At 44.4% G+C, this 19,227-nt stretch overlaps 1 protein-coding gene across 1 annotated transcript; it reads left to right on the forward strand.

The window, feature by feature from the left end:
- Nucleotides 1-2,738: 2,738 nt before the first annotated feature.
- On the forward strand, nt 2,739-18,213 carry LOC115459649 (acetylgalactosaminyl-O-glycosyl-glycoprotein beta-1,3-N-acetylglucosaminyltransferase-like). The gene is made up of 2 exons (XM_030189454.1): nt 2,739-3,351; nt 17,742-18,213. Exons 1-2 carry the CDS (start codon nt 2,744-2,746, stop codon nt 18,202-18,204), a joined length of 1,071 nt encoding a protein of 356 aa, XP_030045314.1. The 5' UTR covers nt 2,739-2,743; the 3' UTR covers nt 18,205-18,213.
- The last annotated feature ends 1,014 nt before the right edge of the window (nt 18,214-19,227 follow it).

Genomic DNA, 19,227 nt, shown 5'->3' on the forward strand with positions numbered 1-19,227 from the left:
CTGTAAGGTGTGTTTGCAGGTTTTGTGCGCTGTCAGCTCAAGTCGTTACGATTGCTGCAGAATACAGCAGCCGGGGTGCTTTGTAAGGCCAGTAAATTTGACCATGCAATGCCTCTTCTTATTCGTGTGCATTGGTGGCCTGTCTGTTTTCGGTATCAGTTTAAGATCTTGACGTTATCCCGTAGGGGTTATATGAAGGCTTGCCTCATTATTTGTCTACCCTGACTCTGTTGCATGTTCCTGGCCATGCACTTTGATCCTCAAATGAAGATCGTACATAAATACATAAGTAGTGCCATACTGGGACACACCAAAGGTCCATCAAGCCCAGCATCCTGTTTCCAACCATGGCCAATCCAGGTCACAAATACCTGGCAATATCCAAAAAATTACAAAACATTTAAGCTGCTTATCCCAGAAATAAGCAGTGGATTTTCCCCAGTCCATTTTAATAATGGTCTATGGACTTTTCCTTTAGGAAGCCGTCTAGACCTTTTTAAAACCCCGCAAAGCTAACCGCCTTTACCACATTCTCTAGCAACGACTTCCCTCTCCAGCTTAAGCTCAGCTTCAGACAGCTTTTTATCTTCTCGCTCCCAGCCTATGGAAATTTTCTTCCAGTTTCTTTGGAAAAGAATATTCACTTAAAACTGCTTTGAAAGCACAGTTTTTGGCTTGGCTTTTTGTTGGTAGTGTTCCTGGACTGGGTTTGAGACCATGCACAGTGTGTGTATGAATCTTCTTGAACGTTTCTGTTCTCTCGTTTTATGGAGTTTATTATTGTTATTTATTATTTACAAACTGCTTTGCCCTGCTCGTCAGAAAAGATGGTATAGAAAAGTTCTGATTAAACATGAAACAGAGGGCAACTAAAACGTGTTTCTTTGGTTATGGTCGAAACTGAATCTGCAGCCAAAACCTGCTGTTCGGTTCCGGCCGAAGCCGAAACCAAAACTGGCTGCTAAGGCATGGCTCAGGGGTCGGTGCTGGGGCCGATTCCGTTTAATATATTTGCGAGAGACCTTGCTGAAGGGTTACAAGGAAAAGTCTGCGAAGATAGCCAATAGAATGGATACCCTTGGAGGGAGTAGAAACTAAGAGAAGAGCTCTCCAAATGTTGGAAGAATGGTCAAGGGTCTGGCAATTAAAATTTAGTAAATAATAATTCTGGCCTTATAAATAATTTCTTCAGGTATTCATTAATATTCAATCATACATAGAACACCCCAAATTCATATCAAAACAATTGCATACAATCTATTTTTTTTAATAGTTTTTATGCAACAGGTTTGTATTGTTATGAATTTGGGGTGTTCAATGTATGAATAATTAAAATGCAATGCCAAGAAGTGTAGAGTGATGCACTTGGGGGTGCAGAAATCCAAAGGAGGTGTACCGGATAGGAGGGGAAAGATTGGTGAACTCGGCTCAGGAGAGGGACCTGGGGGTGATGGTGTCCGAGGAGCTCAAGGTGACGAAACAGTGCGACAAGGCAGTGGCCATGGCCAGAAGGATGCTAGGAGTATAACCAGGAGAAGAAATGAGGTGTTGATGCCCCTGTACAAGTCATTGGTGAGGCCTCACTTTTTTTTGTTACATTTGTACCCCACACTTTTGGCTAAATGCAGCTTACATGGGACAGTGGAGGGTTAAATGACTTGCCCAGAGTCACAAGGAGCTGCCTGTGCTTGAAGTGGGAATTGAACTCAGCTCCCCAGGGCCAAAATCCACCATCCTAACCACTAGGCTACACCTCCACTGTTGCTACTATTTGAGATTCTACATGGAATGTTGCTATTCCACTAGAAGTCGGCCCTTGCCGATCGTGCAGGACGTCAAACTCACAGAAACAGAAGCCTGCGCAGCCTTCTACATGGAATATTGCTAGTGGAATAGCAATATTCCATGTAGAATCTCCAATAGTATCTATTTTATTTTTGTTACATTTGTACCCTGCGCTTTTCCCACTCATGGCAGGCTCAATGCGGCTTACATGGGGCAATGGAGGGTTAAGTGACTTGCCCAGAGACACAAGGAGCTGCCTGTGCCTGAAGTGGGAATCAACTCAGTTCCCCAGGACCAAAGTCCACCACCCTAACCACTAGGATACTCCTCCACTTGGACTACTGTGTTCAGTTTTGGAGGCTGTATCTTGCTAAGGATATAAAAAGACTTGAAGCAGTTCAAAGAAAAGCAACAAAAATGGCATGGACAAATCAAAATCAGGTACACATATGAAATATCACATACCATATGTAATGAGTTTATCTTGTTGGGCATACTGGATGGACTGTACATATCTTTATTTGCCATCATCTACTACCTTATTATGCCTGGCCCCTGCATGGAATGAGTCTCCATTCCCTCCCTCCCCGTGCACAGAACAAACTCCCCCCCACCAGGCCTACTGTCCATCTCCTGGTGGTCTAGTGAGTAATCAGGACAGGAGTGATCCCAGCCACTCCTGCCTTTGTCCTCTCTGCTGGGAACATGGCTGCTGCAATCTCTAGAGGCAGTTTCATGAGACTACCACTGGAGGTCACCGCAGCCATTTTGAGATTGGAGCTGGCATGGGCATTCACTTTGATCGGCCATCCACTTTGTGCGGCATTGAATGCTATCTTCAGGTATCCTGTTTGAGAGCTTGTAAGATATCTCTCACTGTAGAAGGCAGATTCGGACTGGTTCCTCACCTGATTGCAGGCTTCTTATGTTCTTTACTCCAGGTACCACAGAAAGGAAAATGGCCAAATACTTGAAGGCCACCCTGGTTGTGCTCTGCAGCTTCCTCTGTGGCTTTATCTTTAAAGAGATTTCTCAGTTGATAAGGGTGCCCAAGACCTTCTACTCAGAGACTCATACCCTACCTACAAACAAGTCACTGTCTTCAGCACCAACCACTGCTGAGCCATACCTTACTTTCCGGGAGACGGTGACCCTACGTGACAAGGCCTACACGTACACTCTCAACCTGAGCCAGTACGAGAAGGACTACTTCTATCTGCAGAGCTACACCTGTCAGCTGCTGATCGATATGGAGGAGTTCTGTCGGATAGGCCATGAGGAGCCCTTGTTTGTTATCGCCATAAAGTCACATGCTACATTTGCTGACCGCCGGGAAGTCCATCGCAACAACTGGGCCTATGAGCGCCTCATGTACACTTACAAAGTGAAACCACTGTACCTGCTGGGGACGGTGACCAATAATGATACCATGAGAGCGGTGATGAAGGAAGCCAAAGATTTTCAGGATATCCTGATGTGGGATTTCACCGAGAACCACCACAATCTTGCTCTGAAGGAACGGTGTTTCCTGGAGTGGCTGCACCACCACTGCAAGGAGGAGAGTTTATTTTAAAGGTACGTTGACCCTTTTTGTTTGTCAGTGTCGCTTTATGTTTAGAAAATTACCTAAACTTGGGCACACAAGTACATTACATAAGAATATAAGAATAGCCATACTGGGTCAGACCAATGGTCCATCTAGCCCAGTATCCTGTTTTCCAAACAGTGACCAAGCCAGGTCATAAGTACCTGGCAGAAACCCAAGTTGTGGCAACATTCCATGTAGAACCCCAATGAATAACAAGATTCTGGAATCCTAAAGAGTGACAAGATTCCATGCAGAATCTCAAAGAGTAGCAACATTCCATGTAGAACCGCAAAGAATAGCAAGATTCTGGAATCCTAAAGAGTGATAAGATTCCATGCAGAATCTCAGAGTAGCAACATTCCATACTACAAATCCCAGGGCAAGCAGTGGCTTCCCCAATGTCCATCTCAATAACAGACTCTAGACTTTTCCTCCAGGAACTTGTCCAAACCTTTTTTTAAACCCAGATATGCTAACTACATCCTCCGGCAACGAGTTCCAGAGCTTAATTATTCGTTGAGTGAAAAAATTTTCCTCCTATTTGTTTTAAAAGAAGTTCGATGTCATTTCATTGAGTGTCCCCCTGGTCTTTGTACTCCTTGAATGAGTGAAAAATCAATTCACTTTCACTCGTTCTACACCACTCAGGATTTTACAGACCTTAATCATATCCCCTCCCCCTCAGCCATCTCTTTTCCAAGCTGAAGAGCCCTAACCTCGTTATCCTTTCCTCATTCTGGCAGTAATTTCATAAAGCATTTTCGGCATCTAAAGCATGTTTTGTGCACAGAAAATGGTTTTTATAAAATTGCACAATTAAATGTGCGTCTACATCTTTTAGGTGATCTGCATGTAGGTGTTCCTGGTGGCACAATTTAGGTGTAGATGGGGTTTCGTTCTGATATATGCACCTATTAGACTTGAAGCTTGGCTTTGCATGTGGAATTGTTCTTGCATAATTTTCATATTTTATAAAATCCACGTGTGCATTTAATTGAAGTCAATTTTCAGTGGGGCATCAAGGGAATAATTTGAAACTTCTAATCTAGATGTTTTAAATGATTTGTGTATTCAGCAGCACTATACATTCATTAAGTTCTACTGACTGTACTGGTACATGTGGAAGGGCATAATCGAAAGGGACGCCAAGTTTTGCTGAGGACGTCCTCGCAAAATGTCCCGGCGAAGGGACGGGGAAACCCGTGTTATCGAAACAATGGACATCCATCTTTCGTTTCGATAATATGATCGGGGATGCCCAAATCTGAAAATTTAGGTCGTCCTTAGAGATGGTTGTCCCTAGACTTGGTCGTTTCTGATTTTCGGCGATAATGGAAACCAAGGACGCCCATCTCAGAAACGACCAAATGCAAGCCCTTTGGTCATGGGAGGAGCCAGCATTCGTAGTGCACTGGTCTCCCTGACATGTCAGGACACCAACCGGGCACCCTAGGGGGCACTGAAGTGGACTTCAGAAATTGCTCCCAGGTACATAGCTCCCTTACCCTGTGTGCTGAGCCCCCCAAAACCCACTACCCACAACTGTACACCACTACCATAGCCCTTACTGGTGAAGGGGGGCACTTGGATGTGGGTACAGTGGGTTTCGGGTGGGTTTTGGAGGGCTCACATTTACCACCACCAGTGTAACAGTTATGGGGGGGATGGGCCTGGGTTCGCCTGCCTGAAGTGCACTGCACCCACTAAAACTGCTCCAGGGACCTGCATACTGCTGTGATGGACCTGAGTATGACATTTGAGGCTGGCATAGAGGCTGGCACAAAATATTTTAAAAAAATTTTTTGAGGGTGGAGGGGGTTAGTGACCACTGGGGGACTAAAGGGAGGTCATCCCCGATTCTCTCCGGTGGTCATCTGGTCAGTTCAGGCACCTTTTTGTGGCTTGGCCGTAACAAAAACAGGACCAGGTAAAGTCATCCAAGTGCTCGTCAGGGACGCCCTTTTTTTCCATTATGGGTCGAGGATGCCCATGTGTTTGGCACGCCCAAGTCCCGCCTTTGCTATGCCTCCGACATGCCCTTGGTGGTCCCCGCGATGGAAAGCAGTTGGGGATGCCCAAAATCAGCTTTCGATTATGCCGATTTGGGCGACCCTGTGAGAAGGACGCCTATCTGCCGACTTGTGTCGAAAGTTGAGTGTCCTTCTCTTTTGAAAATGAGCCTGATAGATGTCTCACTATATTTAATTAAAACAATTATATTCTGCCTATCTAAATATACTAGACAGGTTACACATGGGATGCATGTGCAAGAAGACTTCCATTTTGCAAAAGGGAGGTCCCTTCATTGTTGGACTTGGATTCATTGTGTACATATATTGCTACACGTTACGATTACTGTAACATTATTTATGCTGGTGTTACAAAGGCCAATTTAAAAAGAATACAAACAATACAGAATGCTACAGCTCGTACAATTTGTCGTGTATCTAAGTACGATAGGGTCACTCTTCTTCTTCAGCGCCTACACTTGATTCCCATTGAATTCAGGATTGAGCTTAAAGTCTTAACCTTGATACATAAGGCTCTCCTTAATCTAACTCCGTCTTATATTGCTGCCTTAACCATTCCTTGTACACCCGCTCGCACTCTGCACTCACTTGTTGATAATAGACTGGTATTACCATCACCTTCTAGAGATGGGAATCTACACGAGCGTCGGCTTTCTATTTCCCGTCACCAGCATTCTGGAACTCATTGCCGCAACCAAGACTGGAAAAGTCTTACCTTCTTTTCCGTACTGCTTTAAAGACACATTTCTTTCAATTAGCATTTGGTCCGTAACGACAACTCAGGTTTTTTTGGCACTAAACCTTGCAACTGGAATTGCAACTGTATTACCTGTCTGATTTGGTGTGTTTGATATATATGTATTGGGATGTTGCTTACTGCTTCTCTTGTAGAAAAGGCATATTAGTTTTCTTTCCTATTTTAAATGGAGTTCTTTTAGTAACTGTTTTGATTGAATATTATATTTTTGTAGTGCAAAAAGCTACAGTACAGTAAAATACTAAATGATAAAGGAATGGATCCTCAGAAGCTTAGTTGAGATTGGGAGGCGGGGCTAGTGCTGGGCAAGACTTCTACGGTCTGTGCCCTGAAAATGGCAGATACAAATCAAGGTAAGGTATACACAAGAAGTAGTACATATGAGTTTATCTTGGGCAGACTAGATGGACCTTGCAGGTCTTTTTCTGCCGTCATCTACTATGTTACTATCCAGCTTATTTTCGAAAGAGAAAGACGGCCATATTTCGACCCAAATCGGGAGATGGGCGTCTTTCTCCCGTGAGCACCCAAATCGGTATAATCGAAAGTCGATTTTGGGCGTCTTCAACTGCACTCCATCGCGGAAATGGCCAAAGTTGATGGGGGCGTGTCGGAGGCGTGGTGAAGGCGGGATTGGGGCGTGGTTATCGGCTGAACAGAAATGGGCAGCTTTCACCGATAATGGAACAAAAATAGCCGTTTTTAGCGAGAATTTAGGGCACTTTTTTTTAACCCTTTTTTTTCACAAACAAGTCCCCAAAGAGTGCCCTAAATGACCAGATGACTACCGGAGGGAATCAGGGATGACCTCCCCTGACTCCCCCAGTGGTCACTAACCCCCTCCCACCAAAACAAAACAACTTTAAAAACTTTTTTCCCAGCCTATATGCCAGCCTCAAATGTCATACCCAGCTCCATCACAGCAGTATGCAGGTCCCTGGAGCAGTTGATAGTTGGTGCAGTGGGTTTCAGGCAGGTGGACCCAGGCCCATCCCCCCCACCTGTTACACTTGTGCTAGTTAATGCTGAGCCCTCCAACCCCCCCCAAAACCCACTGTACCCACATGTAGGTGCTCCCCTTCACCCCTTAGGGCTATGGTAATGGTGTAGACTTGTGGGCAGTGGGTTTTGGGGGGGATTTGGGGGGATCAGCACACAAGGGAAGGGTGCTATGCACCTGGGAGCTCTTTTACTGTTTTTTGTTAATTTGTAAAAGTGCCCCTAGGGTGCCTGATTGGTGTCCTGGCATGTGAGGGGACCAGTGCACTACGAATCCTGGCCCCTCCCACGACCCAATGCCTTGGAGTTGTTCGTTTTGAGCTGGGCGCCTTCGTTTTCCATTATCGCTGAAAAATGAAACCCCTCCAGCTCAAATCCGCACAAATCCGATGCATTTAGCTGGCACAAACCGTATTATCGGAAACAAGATGGACGCCCATTTTTTTTCAAAAATATGGTTTGACCCGCCCCTTCACATACCCGTTCTCAGAGATAGACGCCCATGGAGATTGGCGTTCGCGTTCAATTATGCCCCTCCACGTATGTTACTATAAACGATATTGGCCTGTATCATATTGAACCACAAGGTCAGCACTGGCGTCACAGAACCCCAGCACTGGGGCTTCCCTTAGTAAGGCCTTCAGCTCATCTAGCAATGTGATATGTCACCTTCCCTTGAGTCTAGTATACTATTAGATTTAGATTTATTATTTATAACCTTATCCAGGGTGCGGTACGAAATATACAGACATAAAATACATAAATCACACAGACCTAAAAATACAACAAAACATTACAAACTCAAGGAGGAGTGGCCTAGTGGTTAGAGCACCGGTCTTGACATCCAGAGGTGGCCAGTTCCAATCTCACCGCTGCTCCTTGTGATCTTAGGCAAGTCACTTAACCCTCCGTTGCCTCAGGTACAAACTTAGATTGTGAGCCCTCCTGGGACAGAGAAATATCCAGAGTACCTGAATGTAACTCACCTTGAGCTACTACTGAAAAAGGTGTGAGCAAAATCTAAATAGATAAGATTCTGGAATCTTAAAGAGTGACAAGATTCCATGCAGAATCTCAAAGAGTAGTAAGATTCCGGAGTGGAGGAGTGGCCTAGTGGTTAGAGAACTGGTCTTGCAATCCAGAGGTGGCCGGTTCAAATCCCACTGCTACTCCTTGTGATCTTGGGGAAGTCTCACTTAACCCTCCATTGCCTCAGGTACAAACTTAAATTGTGAGCCCTCCTGGGACAGAGAAATATCCAGAGTACCTGAATGTAACTCACCTTGAGCTACTACTGAAAAAGGTGTGAGCAAAATCCAAATAAATAAATAGTCCATGAGCAGGCAGAAGGAAGATCTCAAGCACAACCTTAAACTTAACCAGCAGTAACATAAAAAGCCAGACACATCAAATGTGCCTTCAATTGACACTTAAATGGGTTTGATGTTTCTGTCCAGATGGCAATTTATTTCATTCAAGAGGCCCAGCATTAAAAAAAAAAAGTTCCTTTTCTGGTCACATCCAATCAAAAGCAGTTCAAGGAAGGCACAACCGAATTTCTTCGTCTGTCTCTGTAGTGCATACTGCTCAATAGCATTCTTCAAATACACAGTAGTGTCATGAAACAAAACTTGGTAAACTAACACCAACAATTTGAATTCCACCCTCAATGCAACTGGCAGCTATCTCAATCGCTTTAAGTTAGTTGAAATATGGTCATATTTCAACAAACCCCAAACTACCATTCATTCTGTTGCTGGAGCAGGAAAAAACAGTTCATTCAGTGATCTTCCTGCTCGATCAGTTCATGGGTGAACATATTTCAGAGGATCCAAATACAAAGTTTGCTAGATATGTCACCATTTCAAGTAATTTTGAGACCCCGTGTTTATCTGTGGCTACATCCAATGAAACGGACAAATTATTTTCTATCATGCAGGGACATACAAAATGAAATAAAGTCAGTCCCAGGCACCCAATTATTTAACTGCAATATACTAGCAGAGTGAAAAACATGTCGAGACATCTGTCATCAGTATTTTATCACACTCTCCAAATAATTTTCTTTCTTTTTTTCAGTTTCAGTATTTATATGTGAACTTCGTAGGTGATGGCAGAAAAAGACCTGTATGGTCCATCCAGTCTGCGCAACAAGATAAACTCATATGCGCTACTTTATATGTAGAAGGAAACTGTACAAAGCAGATCGTAGATAAACCAAAAAATATATTTATTGATATAGTAAAAATCAAAATAAAATATGCATACAGTGGATAGCCCGACACAGGCCGTGTTTCGCCCAACTGGGCTGCTTCAGGGGCTAGAAAATGTTTCCTCACTACCAAGCACGGGATATGCTTTGGAAAGAGCAAGTGTATGAACAGAATCTTTAAAAAAACGGCTCATTCAGAGATACAAAAGCAAAGGATAGATAAACTTAAATAAAAGGAGTTAAATCCCAAGCCGTGAACCTCCGTGGTAGTATCACAGCGTCACGGCTTGGGATTTAACTCCTTTTATTTAAGTTTATCTATCCTTTGCTTTTGTATCTCTGAATGAGCCGTTTTTTTAAAGATTCTGTTCATACACTTGCTCTTTCCAAAGCATATCCCGTGCTTGGTAGTGAGGAAACATTTTTCTAGCCCCTGAAGCAGCCCAGTTGGGCGAAACACGGCCTGTGTCGGGCTATCCACTGTATGCATATTTTATTTGATTTTTACTATATCAATAAATATATTTTTTGGTTTATCTACGATCTGCTTTGTACAGTTTCCATCTTGGAGTTTGCAGATCGTCTGCCCCTTTGTTTTCTTGGACCCTACTTTATATGTATACCTGACCTTGATTTGTCCCTGCCATTTTCAGGGCACAGACCGTATAAGTCTGCCCAGTACTAGCCCCGCCTCCCAACCACTAGCCCCGCCTCCCAACCACCAGCGCTGTCACACAATCTCCGCTAAGCTTCTGAGGATCCATTCCTTCTGAACAGGATTCCTTTATGTTTATCCCACGCATTTTTTAATTCCGTTACCTTTTTCATCTCCACCACCTCCCGTGGGAGGGCATTCCAAGCATCCACCACTCTCTTCATGAAAAAATACTTCCTGACATTTTTCTTGAGTCTGCCTCCCTTCAACCTCATTTCATGTCCTCTAGTTCTACCGCCTTCCTGTCTCCAAAAAAGGTTCGTTTGCGGATTAATACCTTTCAAATATTTGAACGTCTGTATCATGTCACCCCTGTTCCTCCTTTCCTCCAGGGTATACATATTCAGGTCAGCAAGTCTCTCCTCATACATTTTGTAATGCAAATCCCATACCATTTTTGTAGCTTTTCTTTGCACCGCTTTGATTTTTTTTACATCCTTTGCAAGATACGGCCTCCAAAACTGAACACAAAACTCCAGGTGGGGCCTCACCACTGACCTGTACAGGGGCATCAACACCTCCTTTCTTCTGCTGGTCACACCTCTCTCTATACCCTAGCAACCTTCTAGCTACGCCCACCGCCTTGTCACACTGTTTCATCACCTTCAGATCCTCAGATACTATCACCCCAAGATCCCTCTCCCCGTCTGTACATACCAGACTCTCCCCCCTAACACATAGGTCTCTCATGGATTTCTACTCCCTAAGTGCATCACTTTGCATTTCTTTGCCTTGAATTTTAATTGCCAAACATTGGACCATTCTTCTAGCTTCTGCAGATCTTTTTCATGTTGTCCACTCTCTCCGGGGTGTCCACTCTGTTACAAATCTTGGAAGGATCATCAGAATTGACAGTACCAACGCTGCTTCTACAGCTTTCAGAAAGCAGTGATGTGCAAATCTTTATCGATCCATATTTTTTTCAATTTTTCTAAGAAAACTCCACTTGATTCAAAAACTTTTATGATTATGGCTTTTAAGAACAGTCCAACAAAATGTTCAAAATATAGCTGATCGCACGCTGAGAGAACCTCCACCGACAGGGCCAGGTGTCGTATGTACCTCAGGGAAGAGGTTCACTAGAAATGAACGCAACATATTCAAAGTCTACTCAAGTGGACTATATTTATTTATATTTAGGATTTATTTACCGCCTTTTTGAAGGAATTCACTCAAGGCGGTGTACAGTAAGAATAGACCAAACCTGAGCAATAGGCAATTACAGCAGTAAATATAGTCAACTAACAGTACAAAGTATGGCATGGTATACTACTTACAATGTCAACACATTATGTAATAGAACATTATAATTGATAGTGAAGGGTAAAGCAAAGATGGAACATATACGCCTATGTTTACTAAGCGGCGCTATGGGTGTGTTAGCGTTTTTAACACACGTAAATGGCTTACATGCGTTAAACGCTAACATGCCCATAGAAATATATAGGAGCGTTAGTGTTTAACGCGCCTTAAATTTACAGGTGCATTAAAAATGCTAACATGCCTTAGTAAACATACCCCATAGATAGGTAAGACAGAAGAGTTCAAAAGTTAGGTGACTGATTGAAGAAAGTTGCACATGAGGTCAGAGAGATGGTTAAATATTATCTCAGCTATGGTAGGAGTGGATAAACATGTCCCGCTGCAGTATGAGCAGCCCGAGTCAATCCTTGTGTTTGTGTGTGTGTGTGTGTGAGAGACTATATTTTATAATCAAAAATAACTGACTAATATAACACTCTGTCTAACAATAATTCACATTTCCAGCAAGTGGATACTTCTCCCATACAGAGAAAATGGCCGCAGCATTTCTTTGAGACTCCAACATTTAAATGCCACTCAGCTGACTAACATATTGCCCAATCCGATTGGTTGTGGAACACATCACATTGGCCAATCAAATCAGAGACCACCATTCCAGTTCTGAATTCAACTCCATTGGATAAAGAGTTTTGAGGGAAAAAAATCCAACCTTGGTCTTTATCATTCAATAGTTGTTCAGTATCTACGGCTACAGGCATTATACCGACCAATTCTCAACGCTATTTAACCGGCCAGGAACGGCTCCTGGCCGGTTAAATAGCACTTGACCAGCTCTCTGCGAATATTCAGTCTGTTGACTTATGTCATATGTTTCCAGAGACGGTCACATATAAGTGTTTCCTGGGAGGGTGAGGAGGGGGGGAGGGGAGAGGAACTGTTATTCTCAGGTCACTTGATCTAAACTGAGCTGGAAGTAGGCGGCCCCTCAAGTGCTCTGTACCCTGATTAGGAATTGATTTTTTTTAAAGCTCTTGTCAAATCTGAGCTCTGTCCAGAAGGGTGGCAGGTTATTTACTCAAGCAGTTAGTGGCCCAGTTAAATTTTGATTCATTTTGAGGACAGAAGATTCGTACCTTGGGTTATCTGGGGCTAGAATGCAGAACAGGTAGAAATTACAGCCCCTCTCCTCTCCCCCCCCCCCCCCTCTTCCCCCAGCAGAAAATGGGTGATAGCAGAAGATGGATTTATGGTCATCATTTAGGGCGGCATCTGGATTTATAACCCTTGATAGAAGGTTCTAGAAGGAACCTTTGTGTATGGTTTTCTCACCCCGGGAGAGTTGCTGTAATGACCAGACTAGGAACACTGGTAGAGTCCATTAAAAGAGGGGGGAAATCCCATGGTAATTGTGAATGAAAACTCATTAAATAAAAAGGAGAAAGATGGAGAATCTACCAGGTACAGTAGGCATTTTTCTGTCCCTGGAGGGTTCACATTAAAAAAAAAAAAAAAAAAATCACAAACAGCTGCAGTGTGATTTAAACTCATATTCCCTATTTCTCAGCCCACTGCACTAACCATTAGGCTATTCCTCCACTCCACATGGAGATCACTGTAGTCATTTAGTAACAAGAACCTCCATAGTTCCTCAAACTGTCCCAGAACTCGATATCCCTTTCCAGTTTTGCCTTTGGGGTGGACAGCAACCCATGGGGGATTTGGGGCATGATTTCCCTTAATCCCTTCAGCGGACAGCTGCTCAATCAGTGCAACGTTCTGTAGCCTGGATGTGCCAGGTACCAGTCTAAATACAAACATCCATCTTTTTGGACATAGACGCCCCTTCCCTTTGTGAAATCAGATTTGGATGTTTACGTTTTGGCCCCTCCCTAGTCCCACCCAAAACACACCCAGACCACACACCCTTACCATAAGGACAAACTGTAGTTTTAAGATGTCCACACACAGCTTTATGAAATTGGGATTCAGATGTCCATGCGATATGAATGGACTTTCAGAAGTCCAAAACATAAATAGAGCTTCTAAGTAGACTCTTAAATCTAAGCAAATGATGGCAGGCCTAAATTTATGCACACAACTTTAATGCTCCTAAAGTTAAGTGCATTTCCATCTGAAAATGGGAGGGGGGGGGAACTGTATTGCTCTAAAAGTACAGCCTGCTTACCTGATCACTGTAGACCAGGGGCATAGCCAGACTTCGGTGGGAGGGTCCAGAGCCAGAGGTGAGGGGGCACATTTTAGCCCCCGCGGCGCCGCCGACCCCCCTGCCATTGCCGACCCCCCCGCCACTGCCGCCACCACCACCAACAACAACTTTGACACCCCCCTGCCGAGAGTCTCGAACCCTCCCTCCCGCCGCCAACCTGCCGCCAACCCGCCGCCACCGTCGCCTACCTTTGCTGGCGGGGGACCCCAACCCCTGCCAGCCGAGGTCCTCTTCTTCCGGCGCAAGGCTTCGTTGTATGTGCAGGACGTCAGACTCACCGAAACAGAATGAAGCCTTGCACCGGAAGAAGAGGGCCTCGGCTGCGGGGGTTTGGGTCCACTGCAGCAAAGGTAGCGGCGGCGGTGGGGGAGGGTTGGCAGCGGGAGGGAGGGTTTGAGACTCTCGGCAGGGTCATTGCCAGGGGGGGGGTCAAAGTTGTGGGTGGTGGTGGTGGCGGCAGCGGCGGGGGGGGTCGGCAATGGCAGGGAGGTCGGCGGCGCCGCGGGGGGTCGAGAGGGTCGTCGGCAGGGGGGTCCAGGGACAAATCTACGGGGGCCCAGGCCCCCCGTAGCTACGCCACTGCTACAGACTGCTCAGAGAATAAATTACTGCAGGTTCTTTGGGATTCATATTGGGTAAATGAGACTTTTTATTAGAGGTAGATTCACTTCAAAACGGAGAGCGTATAAGTCATTATTGTCTGAGATGCACAATGATTAAGCTATATACCTAAAAAGAAACAATACCATCTATAGTTAAAAAGAAACAATCATTACATCACTTGTCACCAGTTACTACATCCAGGCTTCCTCCTTATCAGCGAAGCTAGGAGTCTCTTGATCAGGAGAATAAAGAAAGATAACATACAGTACATGCATCACTGATCATCCAGGATTTTTACATCAGCTGAGAGAAGCCCCTTTTTCAGCAAAGCCGGAGTCTCCTGACCAGGGAAAGGTCCTTCTATGCGATACGTCTATCCATAGATGAGTTTCTGGCTTCACTGTTCGAAGCTCTCCTTTTTATTAGGTTTTTTTTTTTTCAGAGCCATGGAAAATTACAAAGATGTGCAAGATAATGTAGTCACATGCTCTTGGTTTCAAGTAAACAAGCCACTGGCCAGATGGCTTATCTCTTGAGCCTTAAACATGCTCCACTTCCCTTTTGCACCAAATAAATCAGAGACAGGACTTCATCTTGCTTTGCAAGAAAAAAAATTAGTTTCGGTCAGAAAACAGGAACTTTAAAGCAGACTGTCGGTTAGAGAAAAGTTGAAAAACAGTCTTGCAAATCTTCCATTACAGGGCCATGAATACATTCTCTTCTGAACTCTCATCCCCCGTAATTTTATCACATTTATACCTTTACTCACAGAAAATGGTATACCAAATGTTCTTTTGCTAATGTTCTATTACCCTATCAATTTCCCGTTGTCTCTTTCTACTGTTCCATTGTTCTTTTCCTTGTCCTATTCCCTAACAATACTCTTTGACTTTGTCTTCGCTTAACTTCTCACAATGTAACCCATAACTGATTTGTAACAAATCGTATTTCCATTATTTACAATGTATTGTAAGCCACACTGAGCCCGCAAATAGGTGGGAAAATGTGGGATACAAATGCAATAAAATAAAATAATAAATAAATAATAATGATTAAAACAGGACATTTAGGGAATCCCAATAGAGAAGTTTCAACAATGGTGAAAGAAAGCCAGGAGTGTTTAAGGGGGGAGCAGAGTAAAGGATGTACATTATCCCCCATCAACTTCTAAGCAGCTTGTAGATGCAAGGAAAACACACAGTTTGAAGTATCTGTATACAAATGCTAGAAGCCTAAAAAATAAGATGGGAGAGTTACAGTATAAAGCACTAAATGATGAGGTAGATGTAATAGGCATCTCAGAAAGAGGACAATCTCTGGGACACTGTGTTATTGGGGTACAAATTATATTGAAATGATAGAATGGATCAAATTGGAGGGGGGAGGTTCAGTGGCGTTCCTAGGGGGGGCGGTGGGGGCGGTCCACCCCGGGTGCTTGCCGCTGGGGGGTTCCGTGCGTGCCTGTCCTCCATTATCGTTGAAAACCGAGGTCACCGATCTCTAAGGTCGACCATCTCAACATTTAGATTGACCATCTCTTAGGTCAACCTAAATGTTGAGATTTGGGCGTCTCCGACTGTATTATCGAAATGAAAGATGGACGCCCTTAGAGATAGTCGTCTCTGTTCGATTATGCCCCCACATGTTAAAGAGGGAATTGAGTCAAACAAAATAAACATTCTACATTCTACATGAAACAGACGGCAGTGTGGAACCTTTATAGATAGAAATTCCAGGTGTGAAGGGAAGGAGTATACTGGTAGGGGTCTACTACCATCTGCAAGGACAGAACAAAGAGATGAAAATATGTTTACAGAAACTAGGAAAGCTGGCAAATCAGGCAACAATATAATAATGGGTGATTTCAATTACCGGATGTAAACCACACTATAGCAGGAACGGATAGAATACTAAACTCAATATATACAAAACAATTTAACTAGAAATATGTACTAACAAGGATAGAAAATTACATCTAGATATGAACAAACTTAGAGGGTCTTTACTAAGGTGCACTCACATTTTTGGCGTGCACTAAACTTGTGGGCGAGCTAAACGTTAGAGACGCCAATGCATTCCTATGGGCGTCTCTAAAGTTTAGCGCACGCTAAAAACGTGAGCACACCTTAGTAAAAGACACCCCAAATGAGGAGTCAAAGTCATCACAACCACAAGTCCAAAGATACCAAATTCCAAGGACACACAATTTTAAGGTTCCAAAATATTTATTTGTCAATGGCACATACAGGCAAAACCCAGAACGGGCCACGTTTCGGCACAATGGCCTTCATCAGGGGTCCTGTATGGAGCCAATGCATGCACAGCTGCGTCTATGAACACACCCACTGTTATAAAACAGATGCAGGAAACGCAGTCCTAAAGTGCTCCGAATGTGGTGCTCACAACGCAAACAGTGTCCCACTAAAAATGGGTAAGGTGCATATCTGTGAAGCATGACTTTTGGGTGCTGGCGATTTGGTACCACCGTTTGGGCAGTGCTGTTAGGGTGCCAGGCTTTTGGCCGCTGGAATTTTGGGCAGCCAAATAGCAGCATCTAGAAGTCCTCTCTCTGCTTCTTCCCTGAACAGGTCCCATGGCTGCTTGCTGCTTTGGCTGGGGGTTCTTGGAGCAGAAGAGAGATGCAGGCTGCCCCGGGTGGTGCCTGTGAGGGAGGATGGTTCTTCATCAAGCCTGTTTCATCCTCCCTCGCCGGCACTGCTTAGGGCAGCCTACATCTCCCTTCTAAAGCAGTGAACATTTACAGGGCCTGCTCTCCGTCAACCAGTACCAGAGGTCAGTGTGGGGAGAAGTAGAGAGAGGACTTTTAGATGCCGCTGTTTGGGTGCCGAAAATTCAGTGGCCAAAAGTCTATCAGCCACAAGTCACGAGTGTCCAAACAATGGCATACCCATATATCTAATACAGTAGGCAGAAAAGATGTATGTAAGCAGGGCCGGTCTTAGGCAGAGGCGACCGAGGCGACCGCATAGGGCCCCGCACCTAAGGGGGCCCCACACAGCACGCCTAAGGGGGCCCCTCGCAGCGCCTCAACTCTGCCTCGCTCGTCCTCGCCTCCCTCCGACCTCTGCCGCTGCTCGCCTTAGTCGCCTGAGATGATCCCCATTCCCGCGGCTCGGCCACTCCGCTCCCGCCACCACCGGCGCGGCATCCACCCCCGGCTTGTGCCCGCTACTAATTGTAGTGGACTTGAACTGAATAATTTCTGGGGAGGGGAGGTTTCATGATAGCATTGTGCTTATTATTTCAATCAGTTTTTTTTTTGTACAAGTTTAGCTTCATTTGTCTTTATTTGAAATTTTGTAAATAAAAAAATGTTCTAAAAATGGAATAATCTTATCAATGGGGTGGAGCTAGGGTGGGGGCGGGGCTAGGGTAGGCAGGGCTAGGATGGGGCCCCACCAAATTGGTCTGCATAGGGCCCCGCACTTGTTAAGACCGGCCCTGTATGTAAGAAAAGGTGTCCACCAATGCCAGTTGTAACGTTATTATATAACACCCTTTCTTGAAAACAACTAATCGCCTCATCCTTTGCTTTTCTCTCTCTGGGGAAAGGTGATGATGACGAGTTCCTGAATCCAGATGCTATGGTGCGTTACGTCCAGAGGACCCCCAATGTGACCGAAGCCATCCATGGAAATATCCTGATGCACCTCACCGTGGACCGGAAGGGTAGGAACCAGGTATCTATGGAGCTCCTCTCCTCTCCCCGCCTACCATTCTTCCCTGCGGGTGGTGGCTACATAATGCCAGGACGGTCTATACCTGCACTCTATCACGCCTCTCTGAGATTACCGGTCTTTCCTTTGGATGATGTCTACTTGGGGTTCCTGGCACTGGCTGCAGGGATTCCTTTCAAGCACGACAAACGGTTCTATTCATTTGGACTCCGACTGGACATCTGCTTGTTCCGGGAAGCAATAATTGTGCACCGATTTCTGCCACAGGACCTGAAGAAGCTGTGGGTTCGCCTGAGGGAGCCAGTACGGTGTGACACAAAGAGCTGAGGGGCTGGGGAGGAAAAGGATTCTCCTCTCTGACATTTTGTTCATTGGACATGACTCTACATTAACAATATTTGGAATCTGTAGAATTCAATATCAATATTAGAGCGTTAATTCTACAATTATAGACCAGCTATTTGAAGGTGTATCTTGTAAGTTTCAATGATGAGTTGGTGGAGGGAAAAAAAGACTTCAACTTAAAGGACACACCTTTCTGAGTAAAGAGGACTCCTCATTAATCATAAGTCTTCAAAAAAATTTCCTATTCACGAAACAGCTACATAACCACCTTTCCACAATACCTATGGGGTGAGACTCAATTTTATAGTGAAAGCGTATAACCAGATATTACTTATCTTGGATGACAAAATGTTCTCCTTCCCTAATATCCTCTTCGCCAACGTTGGTAAAGAATTCCAAATTTGAGAGGTCTGATATGAGAATAAACTGTAATATATTTCTTTCAACATAAAGCCTCTATAAGAAGATAGATTTAAATTATTACGAGTATGACACATAGAGGTCGATACATTGATCGTTGAATGCATACAGCATGGAGCCTCTCCCTTCAAATCCTACAGACAAAACAGCGAAGTTTAAAAAGAACCCTGGCCTCTACTGGTAACCAGTGAAGTTTTTCGTTACATGAAGAAATTCTATTGACTCTACCTAACCGGCAAATAAGATGAATTGCTGTATTTTGAATAGTCCTAAGTCTCCTCAACAAAAATTTAGGGCATCCTTAGTAAGGCGCGCTCACGTTTTTGGCACGCGCTAAATCGTGGGCGTGCTAAACGTTAGAGACGCCCAAAGGAATGCATTGGCGTCTCTAACGTTTAGCGCACCCAGAATTTTAGAGCGCATTAAAACGTGAGTGCGCCTTAGTAAAAGGGGGCCTTAACTTTCTGACCCCACTTGTGATTTTCTAAAATCCTCTCTGTTTTGTAAAGAATCAGGGACTTGATATACTGCCTTTCTGTGGTACAACCAAAGAGCTTTGCTTATTATATACAGGTACAGTCTAAG

Source organism: Microcaecilia unicolor, unplaced genomic scaffold (genome assembly GCF_901765095.1).
Source record: "Microcaecilia unicolor unplaced genomic scaffold, aMicUni1.1, whole genome shotgun sequence".
Lineage (NCBI taxonomy): Eukaryota > Metazoa > Chordata > Amphibia > Gymnophiona > Siphonopidae > Microcaecilia > Microcaecilia unicolor.

Coding starts and splice junctions, on each gene's coding strand:
- LOC115459649 (XM_030189454.1), top strand. CDS start 2,744: ATGGCCAAATACTTGAAGGCCACCCTGGTTGTGCTCTGCAGCTTCCTC. Junction 3,352..17,741: donor CACTGCAAGGAGGAGAGTTT/ATTTTAAAGGTA, acceptor TGCTTTTCTCTC/TCTGGGGAAAGGTGATGATG.